Genomic DNA, 22,407 nt, shown 5'->3' on the forward strand with positions numbered 1-22,407 from the left:
CCTGTAATTCATCTCCTAAGTGAGTCTGGGTAGAGTCCCACTGTCTGGAATGCCCAGAATGAGGCCCTGAGTGTGGTTCCAGATTCCAGCCTCCAGGATGCCTAAACTCTCTGATAGTCTCACTCCTGGAGCTGGGGTATTGGGAGAGATGCTGCCAAACCAAGGATGGGCCCTCTTTCCCTCATACACACATCCAACCCAATAGCAAGTCCTGTTTTCTCTACTCCAGTTCCTTTTATGCATTCACCTCTCCCCATCTCTTGCCACTGCCTGGTCCAAGCCACCAGCATTTCCTATGGGGACTGCTGCAGAAGCCTCCAAGCTGGTCTCCTACCATCACTCTTGTCCTCTTACAGTTTGTTTTCCACTTGGAAGCCAGAGTAAGTGTTAAAACTTAGATCAAGTCACTCTATTATTCAAAACTTCCAAGTACTTTTAGAGTAAAATCACACTTAGAGTAAAAATCCAGACTTGAACATGGTATAAGGCTCCACACAGTCTCTCCTGCTCACACTGAGCTTCATTTGCCTCCTGCCTGTTTTTTGGAGCTCTTTCCTGCCCCATGGCCTTTGCACAGCTATTCCATCTGCCTGGAATGCTCTTCTTTTGGCTCATCACAGGATGCGCTCCTTTTCACCCCAAGATCTCCGTTCAAACATCAGATTCTTGGAGAGGCTTTCCCTAACTCCATGCATTCTCTGTCTCACTGTTCTGTTCTTTTAATGTTCTGTGACTTATTACAGTCTGTCATGACTGTAGTTAGTTGTTTATTCTGTGCCATTCCTTACTTGATCATAAACACCACATGAGCCTGTCTGTCTATGTCCCATCCCTAGTGTCCAGAATAGTGCCTGGCGTGTTGAACATACCCATATATGAAAAAATAGATCATTGTTTAGTGAGGACTAGACCCTACAGCTTTTGATTATAGAGCATCGTTAAATGTTGCCACAGATAGGATTTGTGTCCATTGATTAGTTTGCAACAGACAAGTCCCTTTCAACTGCAAAATCTTCACATTTTACACAAATGCTTTTGCTGACATTATTCCGTTTAATTTCTCTACTTTACAGATTGGATCTAAGGTCACATGGTCTGCCAGTGGCGGGATGAGGCTCCTGTCCAGCTTGGCTCCTTCCCTACACCCCAGTGGCCATCACTTGTCACTGTATTTCATATTAACATAGTAAATTGCATTATTTATGTGCTGGTTTATTTGGATAGCTATTCTTTAGTCTCTGGGAATTGAGAGGGAAAAAACAAGTCTAATCCAATTAGAGCAGATATTTAAAAAAACAAACAAACAGGTGTTTAAAAGTTTGGCATAGCACAGCATTCCCCAAATTTACTGCTTTACCTTGAGTAAAGTGGGCAGAGGCCAGGGGTAGAGAGAAGTGACATCATAAAAACAAATTCAGAGGCCTTCCTTTAAAAACTCTGACTCAGTGGATGGGGCCTGAAAAAAATTCCTAGTAAGCACCCCAGGCAATGCTTATCCTGAGGGAGGTTTGGGAAAAGCTCTCTTGGAAGAGTGAAGGAATGGGAGAGACAGTCCCGAGTACATTCCCAGCTCTACCATTTACTGTTGTGCGTTCCCAAGCAAAATCATTTAAACCCTTTGCATCCCTCAGGTGGGAATAGGTACAACAATGCCTGCCACGTAATGTGATGAAGCAACCCAGGAGCTACCAATTACATTTGTCTCCCGGTGAAAATGGCATGGCATGCTGAGATCTTCTGTGTTGTGCCTTTATCATTTTATTTTCTTACCTTGGCGGAGGCAGAAGGATACACTGTTAAGCCCTTGTGGCCAGACTGCCTGGGTTCAAATCCCTGTTTTGCCCCCTATAAGTTATGTAATCTTGGACAGATTGCTTAACCTCTGTCCCTAAGTTTCTTCATCTGTAAAATGGGTATAATAATAGTTGCTACCACCTATGGTTGTTATAGAAATTGACTTAATACATGTTGGGTGCTGAGAACAATGCCTGGAAACAAAATAAATGCTCAGCAAGGGTTAGCCATGACTGTTCTCTTAAGGATAGCCATGGAATGAAACACACAACCAAAACCAAAGGGGACATTCTTTATCTAAACTGTAGTCTTGAACAAATAGTTCTGACACTAGTCATCATTTCCACTAGTTTTCCCCTTGAGAGGTGGGAGCTCTGGTTCAGCTTGGGCTCTGCTATCAGTCTGGGAAGCCAGTTCTCTCTCCAGTGCCCCTCCCATCCCTGTTCTAGAACAGAGGCATGTGTACTGTTTTCTCTGGAATGGCCTATAGAGGTGCTTCAGGCTGTCCACAAAGTTCAATGTCAGTGCAATTTAGACATACTTTTAATTATTTTAAAAAAATCTGTAAAGCAATATCTGGCCTAGAGTGCATGGATGCGTGTGTGCATGCTAAGTTGCTTTAGTTGTGTCCCAGTCTTTGCAACCCAGTGAACTGTAGCCTGCCAAGCTCCCCTGTCCATGAGATTCTCCAGGCAAGAATACTGGAGTGGGTTGCCATGCCTTCCTCCAGGGGATCTTCCCAACCCAGGGATCTCTTATGTCCCCTGCATTGGCAGATGGGCTCTTTACCACTAGCGCCACCGGACATGACTGAAGTGACTTAGCAGCAGCAGCAGCACCACTGGGGAAGCCCATCTAGCTTAGAGTTGCCAGAGACCGCCTACTCATTTTGGGGCTGATAGTTCAACTCAGTTTGTGCAGACCTTAGAATAAAATGTCTCCTGCTATCTCTGTGTATGTACTTGAACTTCTCATGCATTTGTCTTTGGTTATAAAGATGGTAGATACAAACTCTTTTGTTTGTGTGTATGAACTGTTTGTTTTCTGGATTAAATCTAGACCACTGATGTTGAAATTTAGGCCTGACAGTGTTATTGTGGGGGCTCCTCATCACAGCCCCTGGGCATGGCCCATGGGTGTACAGAAGGCTGGGTGCCCTTGTTGGAGCACGCTCTCCTTGGTGGCACAGCCAGCCAGGTAATAACAAGTGAAAGCACAATGTGGCTGTCATACCATACTTTAAAAATTAAATTTTATTTATTTTTCATCCCCGTTCATCATATCATATTTTAGATAGGCTTTCACAATTCTTTTGAACTGGGGGGACTTGTTTGATTTTTAAATATAGGATAAGGAATGCAAGCAGTTATTAGAAACTGTTATTGATTTAGCTAGGAAATAAAAATTTCCTAACTCTCCCCTTTCAAATGTCTGGATTAGTTTTATTGTAGAGTCTAGTGGGACTATCTGATTGCTTTTTGTGTCTGCTCCTGCTTCCACCCCATGTGTGTCTGTGGGGATGTTCTGGGTACTGTGCTAAAGCAAACTGCAGAAACAAGTTGAATCCTGACTCAACTAAGAAAGCAGTTGACATCTTTAATCTGTGAATTTGAATATTTACTGTTTTTGTTTGTTTGTGTGTTTGGCCATGCCGTATCATGTGGGATCTTAGTTCCCTGACCAGGAATGGAACCCAGGACCCCTGCACTGGAAACCCAAAGTCCTAACCACTGGGTCACCAGGGAAATCCCTAATTCTTACTGTTTTAATTGACTCTATAAGTAAATACTATGCATTTGAATTTAACATTTTTAAAATAATAAAATACTACTTTTATCTTTTTGATAATATAGCACGTGTGCATGTGTGCTACGTTGCTTCAGTCGTGTCTGACTCTTTGTGACTCCTCTGTCCATGGGATTTTCCAGGCAAGAATACTGTAATGGGTTGCCATGCCTGCCTCCAGGGGATCTTCCCAACCCAGGGATTGAACCTGAGTCTCTCATGTCTTCTGTATTGTGCAAGAGGGTTCTTTACCACTAGCACCACCTAGAAAGCCCCGATAACACAGCATTCTACTTTAAAACAAGCGTACCTAATTTGGGGGCTTCCCTGGTGGCTCAGATGGTAAAGAATTGCCTGCAATGCAGGAGACTTTGGTTCAATCCCTGGGTTGGGAAGATTCCTCTGGAGAAGGAAATGGCTGCCCCCTCCAATATTCTTGCCTGGGAAATCCCCTGGACAGGGGCGCCTGGAGGGCTACAGTCTATGGGGTCTCAAAGAGTCAAACACAACTGAGCACACACATACCTAAAGTTTAAATCCACACTCCAAAAACATTATAGTGGAGGGTGCCATCCCTCCCCCAGTGAAGCTGAAACAGTGGAGAAAATGGGATCAGAGGTTGCCATCACATAAATCATGTAAGGTAATCAAAGGGCAGACTTGCCTCTAACATCAGATGGAAACATTGATACCTTTTCTCATTGTAAATACCTGTTTGGTCCATTTCTCTAAGACGAGCTTCTGGATCCCAGCAGTTCTCTTGGACCACTCTGAAGACCTTCCCATCTTTCAGCATCTTTGCTTCTCCCTAGGACAGAAAACTCACATCAGCAAAAGGTGACCTAAGCTTGCTTAGCTGGAGAAAGGAACAGTAATCCACTCCAGTATTCTTACCCGGAGAATCCCATGGACAGAGAAGCATGGTGGGCTACAGTCCATGGGGTTGCAAAGAGTCGTACATGACTGACTAACACACACACACACACACACACACACACACACACACACACACAAGCTTACTTAGATTAATTCTTCCTTGTATGCTTTGGGATGTGGTTCTCCCCTAATCTTTTTAGGCATTTTTCCTTAATCCTTGAAGAAGTACATATTTGTTTTTTTAGCAGAACTCAACTTGTTTTCCCCCTGCCTTAATATTGACTTGGATTTGAAGGGGTGTGCTCTGTGGGTGTCAGAGGCTGGATACAGAGAGAACCAGGTCATGGTCATGACTTTTTGGGACTATACAACTGAGGATTGTGTAGGTTACCTTGCCATTCTGAACTGCTGGCTCCAAAAGCTAAGAGGATGGCCCAGGATTTGGAAAACTCTAGATTTATAACATTTTAGAACTGGTAAATGGCACCCCACTCCAGTACTCTTGCCTGGAAAATCCCATGGATGGAGGAACCTGGTGGGCTGCAGTCCATGGGGTCGCTAAGAGTCAGACACGACTGAGCGACTTCACTTTCACTTTTCACTTTCATGCATTGGAGAAGGAAATGGCAACTTACTCCAGTGTTCTTGCCTGGAGAATCCCGGGGACGGGGGAGCCTGGTAGGTCTATGGGGTCGCACAGAGTCGGACATGACTGAAGCGACTTAGCAGCAGCAGCAGCAAGGACCTCTGAGGTAGGCCATGTTGTCCAACCCTGTTTTTTTTTTTTATTTAATATTTATTCACTTACTTATTTTTGGCTGTGTTGGGTCTTTGTTGCTGCACTCAGGTTTTCTCTAGCTGCAGTGAGTGGGAGTTACTCTTCTTATTGCAGTGGCCTCTCTTGTTGCGGAGCATGGGCTCTAGGCATGCAGGCTCAGTAGTTGTGGCCCATGGGCTTAGTTGCTCCATAGCGTGTAGGATTTCCCAGCCCAGGGATTGAACCCATGTCCGCTGCATTGGCAGGTGGATTCTTAACCACTGGACCACCAGGGAAGCCCCAACTTCTTGTTTTATAAAGAAGCAACAGATGGATAGTGAGAGGAAACAATTTGTCTGGCAGAGCAGGGCCCGCGAATGTCAGGACCTGCAGGGGGAGGCAGGCCATGCGGTGACCCAGTCTAGACGTGCACGTGAAGTTTGGTGCTGAGCTGCTGCTTCCCCCAGGCATCGTGCCTGCCTTGTACACTGCCTTTTAATACTCAGGGAAGGGGGGCCAAACTAAATGGCTTCTCAAAGCATGGCTGCTGCTGCTGCTTAGGCTCTAAATTGAGCTTCAGGTTGCTGATCCCTAAAGAAAGGGAAAAGTTCTCCCTAAAATCATACTTCTCAGGTTCAAATCATTATTCTGCAACTTATCGTATAGTGATAAACAAGTTAAACATCTCTGAACCTCAGTTTGCTCTTTTTTTGTTGTTTGTTTGCTCTTTTTTTCATTATAAAACATGTTAATTTAGCACCTACTTTACTTTCTCTGACTGATGTAAAAACTTTAAGGATATACAGTTGGAAAAAGAAAGGATATACACTTGAGGAAAAAAGACAAGTTAATAATCTGCCACTAAAATTTAGGTCATAAGCATGGAGATTGGAAGGACTGAGAAAAGGAAGAAGAAATTAAGGCACAGATTTCCATCCATGGAGATGAAGAACAGAGTACCTGAGTTGATTGGGCAGAGGTTCCATAAGCCTACTATTTTTGTAGATATTAGTAGTTTATTATTTAAAAATGTGTTTTATTGAAAAATAGTTGATTTACAGTGTTTATTAATTTCTACTACACAGCAAAGTGATTCAGTTATCCTTCCCAAGATGGTATAATGTGCCACCAAGATCCCCCTTCAAGAATAGAGGAGTTGGGAGTTCCCTGGTGGTCCAGTGGCTAGGACTCTGTGTTTTCACTGTGGGGGTCTGGGTTCAATCCCTGGTTAGGGAACTAAGATCCCTCAAGTTGTGCAACATGGCCAAAAAAAGAAAAAAGGATTTCTTCTCCTAGCTTCTGAGAATTACCAGGGAGTATTGCTGGCAGACAGCTCTCAGTTGTCAGTCCCTATGGAGAAAATAGGAAGATTGCCTTGGGTGAAGAGAACCACTTCCCTAAAGTCCTGCCTCATTTCCAGGGAAGTCCATTTCCAATGACTGATTACTGTAGAGCAAAAGGCCCCTCTTCTTTGCCCCCCACCCCCAACTTGGGACCCCTGTGGAGGTTAGTTCTAGAGCTTCTTAAGGGTCAGCTTAGACCTCTGTTGAGAACATCACAGCTCAACATTGCCCTGTTGTATCCTACTTCCTCCTTTCCCCTTCCACTGATGTCCATTCTGAGAGCACGTCCTATTAAACCTTTTGCATGCTCACCTCCATCTCAGAGTCTGATTCCCAAGGAACCTCAGAATCTCACCTGTGATGCTTCTGATTCTTAAGTTCTAGTTTTAATACTGTCTACAAACGAGTCCAAGTATAGCTGATATTTCAAATGTCTGGTATTGTGTATCACTAAAAAGTATATTTTATAGAATGACCATGTTATCCAGCAATCCCACTCCTGGGTACATATCCAGACAAAACTTCAATTCAAAAAGATACAAGCACCCCTATGTTCATAGCAGCAGTATCCACAATAGCCAAGACATAGAAACAGCCCAAATGTTCATTGACAGATGAATGGATAAAGAAGATGTAGTACAATGAAATACTACTCTGTCATAAAAAGAATGAGATAATGCCATTTGCAGCAGCATGCATTCAACTAGAGATTATCATACTAGGTAAAGTAAGAAAGGAGAGAGAAATACCATATAATATCATTTATATGTGGAATCTAAAATTTGGCACAAACAAACCTACCTATGAAACAGAAATGGACTAAAAGACAGAGATCAGACTTGTGGTTGCCAAGGGGGAGGACGATGGAAGAGGGATGGCCTGGGAGTTTGGGTTTAGTAGATGCAAGCTATTACATATAGAATCAGTGGACAAGAAGGAAAATAATAGCACAGGGGAAAAAATAAAATGTGTATTTTAAAATTCTTTTATCAACAGATTTCCATTCTCTTCCCCCTTCCCCAGGTGCCCACTCAAGCTCTACCTCTAGACCATGCAAGCTGCTAGACTGGTTGGGCTTGAGGTGCAGAGCTGGCAGAAATGACCCAGACACTGTCACCAGGAAGCAGCCTCTGTAATCACTGCAGCTGTCACTTTAAAGTTTCTGAAGGACAGCTCCATGGGAAGCTATGTTACAACCACTTCCAGCTATATTCACTCAACCTGCTACTGCTCATCTCTTGCTCAGATCTGCTTGTCCTCCTGGCTCTATTGCATCTCTCCTTGAGGTCAGCATTATCATTCTCACCCCTCTGAGACTACATCATTTTTTTCACTTCCCTCTGCTTGACATGTCACCATCCCATCCACTTTCCAATATGTCTCGAAAATAGACCCTGCAGTGATCCACATTTCTCCACCCCCACTGCTCCAGCCTTGGTCTGGCCCTATCTTCTCTCATCTGAATGATGCTGCAGCCTCAAGCCTGATCTCTTTCTGCTTTCATTCTTATTCCTGTCTAACCCAGTCTCCACAAAGCAGTAGAGTAAACTATTAAAACCCTAAATCAGATCTTGCTAGTTCCGCACCGGAAACTCTTGAATGGATTTCTATTGTCCTGAAGATAAAATGCAAACCCCTTAACCTGACCTAAGGGGCTTCATCATCTAACCTCTGCTTGTCCCCACAACTTAATCATGTGTCTCAGTTCAGTTCAGTCGCTCAGTCGTGTCCAACTCTTTGCAATCCCATGAATCGCAGCATGCCAGGCCTCCCTGTCTATTACCAACTCCCGGAGTTCACTCAGACTCACGTCCATCAAGTCAGTGATGCCATCCAGCCATCTCATCCTCTGTCGTCCCCTTCTCCTCCTGCCCCCAATCCCTCCCAGCATCAGTCTTTTCCAATGAGTCAACTCTTCTCATGAGGTGGCCAAAGTACTGGAGTTTCAGCTTTAGCATCATTCCTTCCAAAGAACTCCCAGGACTGATCTCCTTCAGAATGGACTGGTTGGATCTCCTTGCAGTCCAAGGGACTCTCAAGAGTCTTCTCCAACACCACAGTTCAAAAGCATCAATTCTTTGGCACTCAGCTTTCTTCACAGTCCAACTCTCACATCCATACATGACCACAGGAAAAACCATAGCCTTGACTAGACGGACCTTTCTTGGCAAAGTAATGTCTCTGCTTTTGAATATGCTATCTAGGTTGGTCATAACTTTCCTTCCTAGGAGTAAGCTTCTTTTAATTTCATGGCTGCAGTCACCATCTGCACTGATTTTGGAGCCCCCCAAAATAAAGTCTGACACTGTTTCCACTGTTTCCCCATCTATTTCCCATGAAGTGATGAGACTGGATGCCATGATCTTCGTTTTCTGAATGTTGAGCTTTAAGCCAACTTTTTCACTCTCCACTTTCACTTTCATCAAGAGGCTTTTTAGTTCCTCTTCACTTTCTGCCATAAGGGTGGTGTCATCTGTATATCTGAGGTTATTGATATTTCTCCTGGCAATCTTGATTCCAGCTTGAACAGTACATTCTGCTATTTTCTTTTGTAACGTATTTTATTTTTAAAGCTGTCCTAACCCACTGAATTGATATTATTACTCATTGTTAGGTTGCTATGCTATGCTAAGTCACTTCAGTCGTGTCCAACTCTGTGCGACCCCATAGACGGCAGCCCACCAGGCTCCTCCGTCCCTGGGATTCTCCAGGCAAGAACACTGGAGTGGGTTGCCATTTCCTTCTCCAATGCATGAAGGTGAAAAGTGAAAGTGAAGTCTCTCAGTTGTGTCCAACTCTTTGTGACCCCATGGACTGCAGCCTACCAGGCTCCTCCGGCCATGGGATTTTCCAGGCAAGAGTACTGGAGTGGGGTGCCATTGCCTTCTCCTCATTGTTAGGTTGCAACCCATTAAACACTGGACTAGATGATCCCTAGGCCTACAGTCCTCTGGTTTTTTATCTTCATGAAAGTTGCCCGCTGTCTTGCCCTTCCCACCCCCTGCATTCCCTCACTCTTTTGCTCAGCACAATTTTGTTACTATCTGTATGTTCTTTATTCATATGAGTGTCTTCTTGGTTCCCCAGTGAGAGGGAAATCATTTTGAGAGCAGGAACCTGATGATTGAAGATCACACAGAATAGTGTGGGTGAAAATACTAAGTGTGATCGCAATGGTGTGTGTGTTTGTATTTCAAGGGCCTGAAAAACGCTCAGACATCTATGGCCCATGTATTTGAACTGGGCCGTGGATCTGGCCTCCCTTAAACGCTGTGGGGTGTTCCTGCCATCAGCACTTAATTCTACCCTACCCCTTGCTGCTCCTGAGAGGAGGGCGTACATAGTTTTAGAAATTTTCAACCAAATTATACATGGTCAACCCAAGGACAAATGATGTTTCTCAGTTCTGAACAAGGCTTTACCATGGCAAACAATACCCCTTGATTCATTCCAAAAGCATTGAAAAATCAAAGGTTAAGAAGAGAAACAAATAGGGCAGACCAAAGATGTGTTTGGGAAATACCTTTCAGGAAACAGGAATCTCTGAGGTAAATCGGTCATGGATGGGGGACAGAAAATATTATTCACAAAAGGAATGTAGGCAAATAAAAAGGAATTGCTCTAAGCTGAATTTGCAATTTGTATGTATTTATATGTCGTTTTCCAGTGACTGTGATCCCTGACTACGGTAATTATAAAAAAAAAAAAATACCAATTTAGTTCTGCTTTGGTTTGCTTTGTTTTGTTTTTGAAATGGAGGAAAGGAAAATATCACTTTGATTTAGACTACTGTTATATCCACTTTTGCTGGAACTATGCAAGTGGTAGATTTGATTTGAAATATTTTCATTCTTGGGTTTCTTGTTGTTTGTTGAAGTTTTTTGTTTGTTTTGTTTTTGTTTTGAGAAATGCTGTTATGTTTACCAAACTTCTCTTGACACAAAAATGAAATGAAGGCCATTCAGATCTAGTTATGAAGGGTAGAAACTGCAAGCCTGGGACATGGAGTAAAAAAAAAAAAGTTACAGGCTGCTCATCCTCCACTTGGGGCTTCCTAGTGGCCTTGTCATCATCTCCACTCAGCTTATTTTCTCTTTTGGGCAGACTTGAGAGCCAGCTTAGGGCTTCCCGGGTGGCTCAGTGGTAAAGAATCCGCCTGCCAATGTAGGAGATGCTGGAGACACAGGTTCGATCCCTAAATTGAGAAGATCCCCTTGAGGAAGAAATGAAAACCCACTCCAGTATTCTTGACTAGAAAACCCCGTGGACAGAGCAGACTAGTGGGCTATAGTCTATTGGGTTGCAAAGAGCTGGACACGACTTGATGACTGAGCACGAGCAGGAGGCCAGCTTAGATCACCAGCTCCCAGGCTGGGAACTGGCACTTTTCATGGAAGAAGTGCAGTCTCGTGTCTAAACTGGCACTTAGTGGGCAGTCTTTGATGAAGGTGAGAATGAGCTGCCCCATAGATTCTGATATTTAAAAAAACTCTTTAATGATTCCTCACTGCCTTCAGGATCAAGTACAAAGGCCTAAGCCCATCCCCCAAGGCCCCGTTTGATGAGGCTTCTGCCTACCTCTCCAGCTTCTTCCTACCACCTTGCCCACCAAAGTCTTATATGCCTCTATCTGACCCCTACAGAGTACACTATGGCCTTTTAATGCTTTTCTTTTTTTGGCCATGTTGCATGGCATGAGGGATCTTAGTTCCCTGACCAGGGATCGAGCCTGCACTCCCCATATTGGAAGTGCAGAGTCTTAACCTCTGGACCGGCAGGGAAGTCCCCAGGGGATCTGTTTAAGCCATTAAGACCTTTCAAGGAAGTTACATTGCATTAAGGCTAAAATCTGGCCTCCTTAGCACGTCCTTCAAGTCTGTCCATAATCTGGTCCCTGCTCGCCTCTTTTCCTGCCATCTCCCCTTGCACCACATCTTAGCCAAACTGTCCTCCTTGTTCTTTGAACACAGCCCTTCCACACATGGTAGCCTTTGCAACTGCTATTCCCTCATCCAGGGACACTCTTCCAGGGTTTTCCTTCTCATCATCTTAAGTCTTTGTTAGCTCCCCAACCAGCCAGCCCAGACAAATCTCCCAGTCACCCCTTGTTCCAGCACTGCTTTTTATTCCATCCTCTGAAGTGATTATGTTTGTTTGCTGCCCCTAGAATTTGAGCAGGGAGCATGTCTGTCTTGTTCACCAGCATATTCCATGTGTCTAGCCTGGTGGGCCTGGCATCAAATAGGTGTCATAAAAATCAGTGAGTGAGTGAGTGGATAGAGCCAGTGGTTTTCAAGCTTGAGTAAATATCAGAATCAACTGGAGACTTGTCAAAATACAGATTGCTGGCCCAATCCTCAGCATTCCTGATTTTGTATGTCTGAGGTGAGGCCCAAGAATTGGCCTTTCTCCCAAGTTCCCAGGTGACACTGAACTTGCTGGTCTGCAGACCATACTTTGAGAAATGCTGATACCAGCCCAAGCCAAGTGCTTGAGTTCTGGGTTTACGGATGTTTCATATCCCCATGCCTTCGCTCCCTGTCTTTGTTTTCTTTTTTCCTTTATTCCTCGGGCAAACCTTCACCTCTGCTTCCAGACTCAGGAAGAGCATCACTTCTTCCAGGAGGCCTTCTCCAAATCCTTAGTGCCCAAATCTATATCCTCCAGTACCTGGTCCTTATCTTGTCACAGTGCCTTGAATTATCCCTGGTCTTCCCATACCCCCAGTCCTTCAGGGCTAACTTAGTCATGTTTGTGCTTTGCTGGAAGCTCAGGAGGGTTCCCCCTGCCCTCCATGAGGGCATGTGATGCCTCTGAAAATGAAGTTGGCCCAGACCCCTAGTTGGCAGCTCACTCTCAGGCCTCATTATGTGCTAAATGCTTTGCCCCAAGTCTTCCTCCTCTTGCTCTTTCCTCAGACTAAACTCCACCCTTAATAACAGTGGCTTCTTCTTGGTTTTGTCTCCATGTTTAATTTCTCCACCTGTGCTCAAACCTAAACTCTTCCATTTATTTGGTCGACCTTAATATACTGTCATAACTGTGGAGAGAGCTAGGTTGCTTCCTTGAGGCAGAGCAATGCTAAAATTGGTTCCAGGGCAAAAATAAAAAAAAAAGAGAGAGAGAGAGAGAGATTTCTTCATGGCTTCTCCAATTTCAATTTTATCTTTCTAAATGCTGCTCTTTGAAGTTACACCCATTTTTCAAAATACTTTGGAGAAACCTCAGTGCTGCCTACTATAAAGCTCAGTTGGAGGGCAAAAGAGTTGGGGGTCCCTGGAGGACCGAGTGCAGGAAGGTCTCAGACTCAGTTTGTCCAGGGGTCTGAGGCATAGTTGTTCTTTGGGAGACACTCACCTTGCCATTGTGTTGGAGCTGCACCCAGCCTCCATAACCGAATCTCTGTGGGGAAAGGGGAGAACAATCAGACTAGAAGACCACAGCAGAGAGGACTGCAAGAAGGCGGAGTCCCTGGGCTAGAGCATCCAAGTGCCATCCTTTCAAACAACTTCCCATTTCCTTCCCCATGACCATGACCACTTATTCCATGTTTATATTCCAATCAGGTTATTTTTTCCTGAAATTTTCAGGAAGAAAATTCTATATCACAGAAGTGCTAGTTTTATTATTTTTTCCTAATGCATGTTACAGCATGTTAAAAATTTGTTTTATTTTTTAAAATTTTAATTCATTTATACATATTAGTTTATTTTTCTGGCCATGTGGTATGTGGGATATTAGTTCCTCAATCAGGGATCAAACCCATGCCTCCTGCAGGAGAAGTGTGGAGTCTTAACCACTGGACCACCAGGGAAGTCCCTGCAATTTCTGAATAAGGATGAACATTAAAAAATATTTGCTTGTGTACCACCTAAAATCCTTTTCAGACCACTAGCAGTACAGGCTGGAAGGACCACTCTTTAGGAAATACCATCTTAGAACATTAACCCTGCTCTTCAAACTGTGGGATGCAATCCATGAGTAGATCATGAAATCAATTCAGTAGTTAATAACCCAGATGTTCTGAAAACATGAAATAGTATGTGTAACAGACGCCACTGCTGTCCTACCCATATTCCTTCCCTGTAGTACTTCTGTGAACACCAGCCCTCTTTCAAGCAAAAGTGCTCACATTTTTTGGACAAGATTTTCCCTTTTGCCATTGTAGCCAACTTTGATTAACCAACCTCTAGAGGATCAGAAAGTGAACACTTTGACTTTTCACTTTCACGCATTGGAGAAGGAAATGGCAACCCACTCCAGTGTTCTTGCCTGGAGAATCCCAGGGATGGGGGAGCCTGGTGGGCTGCCGTCTATGGGGTCGCACAGAGTCGGACACGACTGAAGTGACTTAGCAGCAGCAGCAGCAGAGGATCAGAAGTACTAGGAAATTAGTGACCCCTTTCTTGCCTGTCCCCCAGATCCCTCAGTCATGACCCAGGGCATTTGTATATAAACAGCATACACTGTTTTCTCAGCCCCTTGGGCAGGGTGGCTCTGAGGTGAGGCACACATTCTACACTTTGATGGGCTATGTTGCTTTCTCTGTCTCATCTCCCCACTCTACTGGTGTTTCCTGGGATCACCTCCAAAGTAAACTAACTGCATTTAAACCCTTATCTCAAGGTCGGCTTCTTGGAAAACTCAAGCTAAGATAGTAAAACAATGGAATATAATGAAATAGAATAGAATAAAGAAGGATACAATAGGATAGAATAGGATAAGATAGGATAGGATAGAATGCCTTCTATGCCTATTAGTTTGGAAACTCTTATTTCCATTATGTATATGAATGTTTGTACTGAGTCACAATATGAAATATATTTTTTCTTGGGGGTCATGAATAAAAAAATCTGAAAGACTTCGCCTAAGAACATAGGTATATATGACTCATGTTAACAATAGTTTTTTTTTAAATTTTATTTTATTTTTAAACTTTACAATATTGTATTGGTTTAGCCAAATATTGAAATGAATCCACCACAGGTATACATGTGTTCCCCCTCCTGAACCTTCCTCCCTTCTCTCTCCCCATACCATCCCTCTGGGTCGTCCCAGTGCACCAGTCCCAAGCATCCAGTATCGTGCATCAAACCTGGACTGGTGACTCGTTTCATACATGATATACATGTTTCAATGTCATTCTCCCAGATCTTCCCACCCTCTCCCTCTCCCTCTCCCACAGAGTCCATAAGACTGTTCTATACATCAGTGTCTCTTTTGCTGTCTCGTATACAGGGTTATTGTTACCATCTTTCTAAATTCCATATATATGCATTAGTATACTGTATTGGTGCTTTTCTTTCTGGCTTACTTCACTCTGTATAATAGGCTCCAGTTTCATCCACCTCATTAGAACTGATTCAAATGTATTCTTTTTAATGGCTGAGTAATACTCCATTGTGTGTATGTACCACAGCTTTCTTATCCATTCATCTGCTGATGGGCATCTAGGTTGCTTCCATGTCCTGGCTATTATAAACAGTGCTGCAATGAACATTGGGGTACACATGTTTCTTTCCCTTCTGGTTTCCTCAGTGTGTATGCCCAGCAGTGGGATTGCTGGATCATAAGGCAGTTCTATTTCCAGTTTTTTAAGGAATCTCCACACTGTTCTCCATAGTGGCTGTATTAGTTTGCATTCCCACCAACAATGTAAGAGGGTTCCCTTTTCTCCACACCCTCTCCAGCATTTATTGCTTGTAGACTTTTGGATCGCAGCCATTCTGACTGGCGTGAAATGGTACCTCATAGTGGTTTTGATTTGCATTTCTCTGATAATGAGTGATGTTGAGCATCTTTTCATGTGTTTGTTAGCCATCTGTATGTCTTCTTTGGAGAAATGTCTATTTAGTTCTTTGGCCATTTTTTGACTGGGTCATTTATTTTTCTGGAATTGAGCTGTAGGAGTTGCTTGTATATTTTTGAGATTAGTTGTTTGTCAGTTGCTTCATTTGCTATTATTTTCTCCCATTCTGAAGGCTGTCTTTTCACCTTGCTTATAGTTTCCTTTGTTGTGCAGAAGCTTTTAAGTTTAATTAGGTCCCATTTGTTTATTTTTGCTTTTATTTCCAATATTCTGGGAGGTGGGTCATAGAGGATCCTGCTGTGATGTATGTCAGAGAGTGTTTTGCCTATGTTCTCCTCTAGGAGATTTATAGTTTCTGGTCTTACGTTGAGATCTTTAATCCATTTTGAGTTTATTTTTGTGTATAACAATAGGTTTTAAAATCTCATTCTGTGTGTTCATTCATTCATTCATTTCTCAAATCCTCATGGAGTCCCACCATGACCAGCCTTTCTAGGGCAGAGAAAAAAAAAAAAGAAGGGAACACAGTCTTGAGAGGCCAACGCTGGGCTGGGCTGGGCAGATGACTGAAGAGCCTTATCATGTGTGAGACCTGCGGTGCCAGAGTGACACACAAGTTCCCTGGGAGCCTGGAGGAGCATGCTAACACACACCTGGGTCAGGCAGTGTCATGGGAGGGCGCCTGGAAAGGTAATCTGGGATTGGATTGGAGTATAACCTCCAGTGTTCAGTATTTCCATACTCTAAAGCAATGGTTCTAAAAGAGTGAGGTCAGAGGGAGGGCATAGAGGCCAGAGACCATGATGGAAAGGGCTTAGTAAACAGCTCCTGTCAGCAAAAATGGGTAGAGTTAATGAACTCCACAACGACTCCTAGCTTGCTGTGGTTGGATGAGAACAGGTGATGGCAGTTTGGTTCTTATGTCATGGTGCAGGGAGGTTGTGTAGAGGGAGCCAGGGTTTGACAGATCTCTTCCTTCCTGGCTTCCATCTCACCTCCAGACTGAGAGGGGAGGTCTGGGCTTAAAGCACAGAGGCATTCGTGTGTTCCTGAGTCTGTCCCTGGATTCTTCCCCAGTAGACTTCAGATTTGGCCAATTCTCTACCAACTTTATTCTACCTGGGTAGAAGGTCTGTTTTTGAATTTTAGCTCCAAATATTCACATTAGTTCTGGAAATCTACCTGCTGCTTCCCAAGTGACACAGGGGGACCTGGCTTAGTAGGCTGGGCGTGCAAGCGGCCCTGTCTGCCTTGGACCCCTTGCATGCCTCCTTCCTGCAGCCAGTTTCTCCTCTGTGGTGCATGCCCACCCTCTTCATGCGTTCAGTCCCCTTGCGTTTTACTTCTCTCTTCCCCTGGATAAAGCTGCCCAGAATGTGTTGGAGGAAGGGCTGGAATGGCCTCAATCAGTTATGCTTTAGAGTAAACTTAAATACACTCTTGAACTGGAAGGTTGCCATTGAAAGCTTACTTTAATGTGAAAGAAAAGATTTTGTTTCCTTCTTTCTTTCCTTGCTTTTTCCCCTCCTTCCTCACTCTCTTACTTTTCTTTCACTCCCTGTGGAATGTTAACCCGTTAGTTCACAGGTGAGAGAAACTTTGCATTGGGGAAGCGCAGAGAGGCAGGCAGAGGCAGAGTGGAGGGATCTTGTCACACATACAACACTCCTCTTACAAGATCCTTTACTTTCTTGGAGCAACTTACCATCTTGAAGTCACTGTTTTCTTAGGTGTAAAATGAGGCTAATGGGAGTCTTAGTGACATAAGGTTTTATGGGAAGTAACTGAAACAATTCAGAGAAAGCTGTCGACACCAGACCTGGCTTATAGAAGGGGGCTCATCGATGGTAACAGTGATAATGATGGTGACAGCGATAATGATGGTGACAGCGGTGATGGCAGCGGGAGGCAGAGGTGGTGGTGGTAGTCATGGCAGGCATGGCGGTACTGGAGGCTATGACGCAGCAGTGGCGATGGTTGTGGTAGTGAGTTTTCACAGTGGTGGCACCAATGATGATGATGGTGGTGGTGACAGGCAATAATGGCAGTGGGGGTGACGTGGTGGTGACAGCCTGTTCCGTTCTGAGGTTTTGAAATAAGGCACACCCTCCACTAAGGAGAGAAAGAAGGAGCCCTTTGTCACTCTGTGTTCCTCCCTTCCCTGTCTTGGAAAGCACTTGGAACACTTTGGAACACTTTATACTTCCCTTGAACTTTACAAAGGCCTAATCTACTTAGGGCAACTTTATCTGTTCCAAATCTGGGCTGCACACAATCCCCCAAGTCTCATCCTAGGTTGAAAAAGGCTAAAATTGAAATTTATGACCTTGGGAGTAGTTTTTGTCAGAGCAAATGACAAGGAGGCATTTACCATCTGAAAATGTTTGACTTTGAACAGTGTCCCATAGGCATTTATGGCCATGACAAATTAAAAAAAAATATTTAAAATTTAAGGAAATTAAGTTCTATATACAAGAATTGTGTTTCTGAAGTGACTAGGTATGAATCAGGGACTGATGAACTGAATGACACTTTTAATGTCTTGGGGACCTCACACTCTTGAGGTGAATAATGAATTTCTAGGTGATGAAACCAGATCTCTATTTTCTCAGAGGAGATGTTTAAAAGTCAAGTTTTGTCTGGGATTTTCTCTCCTAAAAACGTTACAGTGATTGAGTGCAATTGAATCATTACTAATGAAAGCAGATGTAAATATGTAATTTTTAAATAAAGGCCCCCTTAAAATTAAAAGCATCTTTGCAAGCCCTACTGTCAGGCACAGAGTAGGTGGGCAGTAAAGCCTTGCTGAAGGAAAAAGCTGAAATCTTGTTATCCTTCTTGTTGTTACAAATAATATCATTGTGAATCAACCCCACATAACTTTTACACAGGTTTCTTGGGCCAGAGTGTGGTTCCTGATTCATCAGGAACAATTTAATCAAGTGAGCCCTCCTGAATCTGCTCTCTCTCCACCTCGGATTCTACCCATCACCCCCGCCAAGGATCTTAACTCTAACTCTGACTACACTCATTATTAGCAAGTGAAAATGAAAAAAGTTCTCAAATCCCAGTCCTTTGTAATCATTGGTTAATCGTCAAGCCAAGCGTTTGATTCTGCTTTTCTATTTCTTCACTGACTAAGGAGGTCAAGGTATTTGAAGCATGTCTATTAATATTTAACAAGAAAAGGCAGATTTGAAAAGAGATATCAGTTCTTCCAGAGGGGCTTCATCTTCTAAAATGAAACTAGGGCTGGCTTATTTTTTTCATTCTTTATTGGAAAGCTTGAAAAAATGCTAAGAAAAGATCAGAGATTGATGCTCTGAAATAACATTTTACCTACAAAAAACTATTTGAAGACAAAGAAAAGTCTGCTAGAACTGTTGAACTCTATGAACACCAAAGCATATCTGCTATACACTCATGTCACTTTAATATTCATATAGACTGATGATATAGTTGATCATATAGACTGGAAATAGGGAGAGAGAAGGATCCCAGGACGATTTAGATGTATTGATCTCACTCTTCCCAGTTCAAAAATACAGAAACGGTTTTCTGCAAATTGTTTCATGACTAACTTGCCTACATTCCAATGGAAATGCCTACCTCATAACAGATCACCTGCTGTGAGGAAGCCCTCAGTGATTTACGTGACTGTGGGGAATTGGGAAGGGGACTGGTGTCACGGGTGGCCTTGGAGGGGTGGGGCGCAGAGGGAAGCAGGGACATCCCACCCAGCAGTAATGCAGCCCTGGACCAGCTCTCTGAGGGTGGGTGTGTGTGGATGAAGAGCTATGGAGTGGCCGCCACAGCCCCATGAAGCTCTGGGATTCTAGGCTCATTTCTGAGTCTCAGTGACCTCATCTGTCCAGCCAGGTTAATGATAGAAATCCTATCTGCAATTCACAAGATGTTATGTGAATCAAATTACATGTCTCTGTTGCTCTCTGGAAGTGTAAGAGTATTATGATTATTATTATTACCACCACCATCATCATCACATATATCAGTTATCAAAACAAGAAGAGATTCACAGAGGACAGACTTGTAGTTGCCAAGGCAGGGGGTGGGGGGAGGTAGGGAAGGGAAGAATTGGGAGTTTGGGATTAGCAGATGTAAACTGTCATGTACAGGATGGATAAACAACAAGGTCCTACTGTATAGCTCAGGGAACTATATTCAGTATCCTGTGATAGACTATAATGGAAAAGAATATGAAAAAGCATATATATGTATAACTGAGTCACTGTACTGTAGAGAGGAGATTGATGTAACATTGTAAATCAACTATACTTCAGTAACTTTTTAAAAAGTGTATCAGTTATCTGCTTGCAGGCTGTGAGACTGCTAGATAAAATCCTGGTTTATGAGTATAGAATGCCCCATCAAGAGCCAGTGGAACTTGTGTGTGGCGAGCCTACAGCGCATGCATTTGTGGTTATAGCCTCTCCATGCTCTGCATCCTGGAGCTTCCGGAGCAGTTTTGGCAGTGCCTTCAGCACCTGGCATTAGGCGGGACACCTAGATATTTGCAGCTCTTGGTGGCCAGTTCTCTGCTGAAACTGGAGGCAGTCTTCTGGTGGGAGGCAAGTCATGGGAGGTGGGGTTATGACATGGGATACTAGGTAGAAAGTTTTCTCCCCTTAGCAAAAAGGAGGTACACTTTTAGGCTACTACAATTGTTCATCACTAACATTGTGAAGCGATGTCTACACTTTAATAATAAAATATAACGAGGACAACAGCATTCAGAACAGCAAGTTCCCATGTAGGCTCCTTTTGGAGGGGTTAGTTCAATAGGGTTGTTGTTTAGTCACTAAGTCATGTCCAGCTCTTTTGCAACCCCATGGACTGTAGCCCTCCAGGCTCCTCTGTCCATGGGAGTTCCCAGGTAAGAATACTAGAGTGGGTTGCCATTTCCTTCTCCAGAGGATCTTCCTGACCCAGGCATTGAACCTGTATCTCCTGCATTGGCAAGCAAGTTCTTAACTGCTGAGCCCATAGGGTTGGTTCTTACCATTAACTGCAATAGGAAAACCTTTCAAACATGATTTAGCATCACTTGCGTTTTTTGATCTACAATGTCCACTATCCATCTTACCTAAAATACCAGTGGACAAAGAAACACTTAAGATGACCATTCTCCCAGGAGACAACTATGAGAAGAAAATAGTCTCTTCTGTCTGCACAATGAAACAGTGAAACCACATTTTAATTAGAGTTTGGGGTCATTCACTTTTCCTCACTCGGGATGAAAATAGATGAAACGTTAGGAGTCATCTAAAAGTGCTAGAGAAGTCTGAATGGGTAAAATCTGATACTTAGCCTGAGTAAAACTCAAACCAATTTTAAATTTCTTTCATGTTCTCCACTTTCTTTTTTAGTATTCACTTATAAGTTTTTAATGGCAAAAGGAAATTGCCATCTTTTGAGAAACACAGAGAAAAGTCTTGAGAGACATTCACTGTGCAAAGGTTTCATGTCATTTCTGCTAGTTTTTTTTTTCTTTATATTCCTACTCTCTAGTTCATAACAAGAATTTACAGCTTAGAAATCAAAAAGGAAAGGTTTTAGACAGTGTTTTAAAATAGATTTAAAAAAATTATACAAAGCTATCATTTGGTGCTTCCAAAACTTATTTTCAACATCTTGGAAAGGAAATACGTTTTAGAAGTCCTGGGAACCGATCACATTTAGTTTTTAATAGTCTCTTACTTGAAACTGTAACTTTAAATTCTGTAAGTGGCACCTATCTTCCTAGCAGCTGAATATGTGACTTAAATGGAAGCAAAACTGCTTGACTTATATTGTCCAGAAGTTTTAAAGAATGCTTCATTTGAGGGGAAAAAGGATTTTTAAAGAACATTTACTTTTAAAATCAAGTTTCTTTCAAAGTAAATATGAAATCAGTTTAAAAAACTAGGAAATAAGAGCTACCAAATAACTTAAAAACTTCCTAAAGCAGAGAAATTTAACATCTAATTCCCAAAAGAAGACATCATTCTGTAATAGAGGCATTGAGAAACCCTAGAAATAATTCTAGGAGAAGCTTTAGAAATAATTCAGCAAATTAATCACCATTACCTTTTTTAGGTCTGGCCATTCTCTTGGTAAAATATGAGTGTGGATGTCAATCTTCATTGCCACAGGATCAGAGGAGATGCATATAAAGAAAGAAGTTTTGATATGAAGAGGTCTTCATGAAAACCATGGAGTTAATTGATTTACTTAGTCTCTTTACAGCTGCCACACCGCTCGGTATGCCTGCTTAACTGGTCTAGATCCACTGGAACTGCCTTCTTAAAGTCCACAGCTCTGTTTGTTTGTCTACTTGGCTTTGGGTCAACAACTCTTTGGTAATCAGGACTCAGGGCACAAAATTAAAAAAAAAAAAAAAAAACAACTACTAAAGCCTGTGAGGTCAAACATACTTACAGGCTGCTTTTGAGTACAGGAGATCTAAAACTGACTAATCTTTGTTTTTGAATATTTTAATTTTTATGAAGATATACATACTTAGAAATCAAGTATCAGAAAGCTTTTAAAGGAAACGAATAGATCCCTGACTCATCTGTTCTTATTCTTGGTTTCATTCCTTAGAAGAAACCAAGTAATGCTTTTGCTTTTTGTACCATAGTTACCTCCAGGTCTTTAAACCATACTTAGCAATTGTCTTGTTCATGATAATCTAGGATGTTGCAAAGTTGTGAAGGAAGTTTCATCTTTACTTTTTTTTAATACTTGATTAGTCAATATTGATATGTTTTTATTAACTAAAATCCATAGTTTACATTAGGGTCCAGTCCTTGAGTTGTGTATTATGTAGGATTTTGTTTAGCTTTTTATATTTTATTGGAGTATAGCCAATATAATTTACTTTTAAATCATAGAAAGAACTTCATACTTTGTATATGTAATTTCCTCCATTGCTTTTTTTTCATTTTTAAAAAAAATTTATGTGGTCACACCTTGTAGCATGTGGGATATTAGTTCCCCAACCAGGGATTGAACCCACATCCTTTGCATTGGAAGATGGAGTT

At 42.6% G+C, this 22,407-nt stretch overlaps 1 protein-coding gene across 3 annotated transcripts in view; it reads right to left on the minus strand.

The window, feature by feature from the left end:
- ACMSD (aminocarboxymuconate semialdehyde decarboxylase) overlaps nucleotides 1-21,651 on the minus strand; it is a 61,741-nt gene extending 40,090 nt beyond the window's left edge. For 2 of the 3 annotated variants that reach the window (XR_011569626.1, XM_070799874.1), the window contains exons 1-3: nucleotides 21,452-21,651; nucleotides 12,913-12,957; nucleotides 4,291-4,387 (exon numbers count right to left, since the gene is read on the minus strand). Coding sequence is in view for 2 of the 3 variants with exons in the window: in XM_070799874.1 (XP_070655975.1) it covers nucleotides 4,291-4,387; nucleotides 12,913-12,957; nucleotides 21,452-21,508 (199 nt within the window). In the remaining variant the exon portion in view is untranslated. The remainder of the gene's footprint in view (nucleotides 1-4,290; nucleotides 4,388-12,912; nucleotides 12,958-21,451) is intronic. The other variant, XM_070799883.1, reaches the window with a different exon arrangement.
- Between the last annotated feature and the right edge of the window lie 756 nt (nucleotides 21,652-22,407).

The sequence above is a fragment of the Bos indicus genome, chromosome 2 (genome assembly GCF_029378745.1).
Source record: "Bos indicus isolate NIAB-ARS_2022 breed Sahiwal x Tharparkar chromosome 2, NIAB-ARS_B.indTharparkar_mat_pri_1.0, whole genome shotgun sequence".
Classification (NCBI taxonomy): Eukaryota; Metazoa; Chordata; class Mammalia; order Artiodactyla; family Bovidae; genus Bos; species Bos indicus.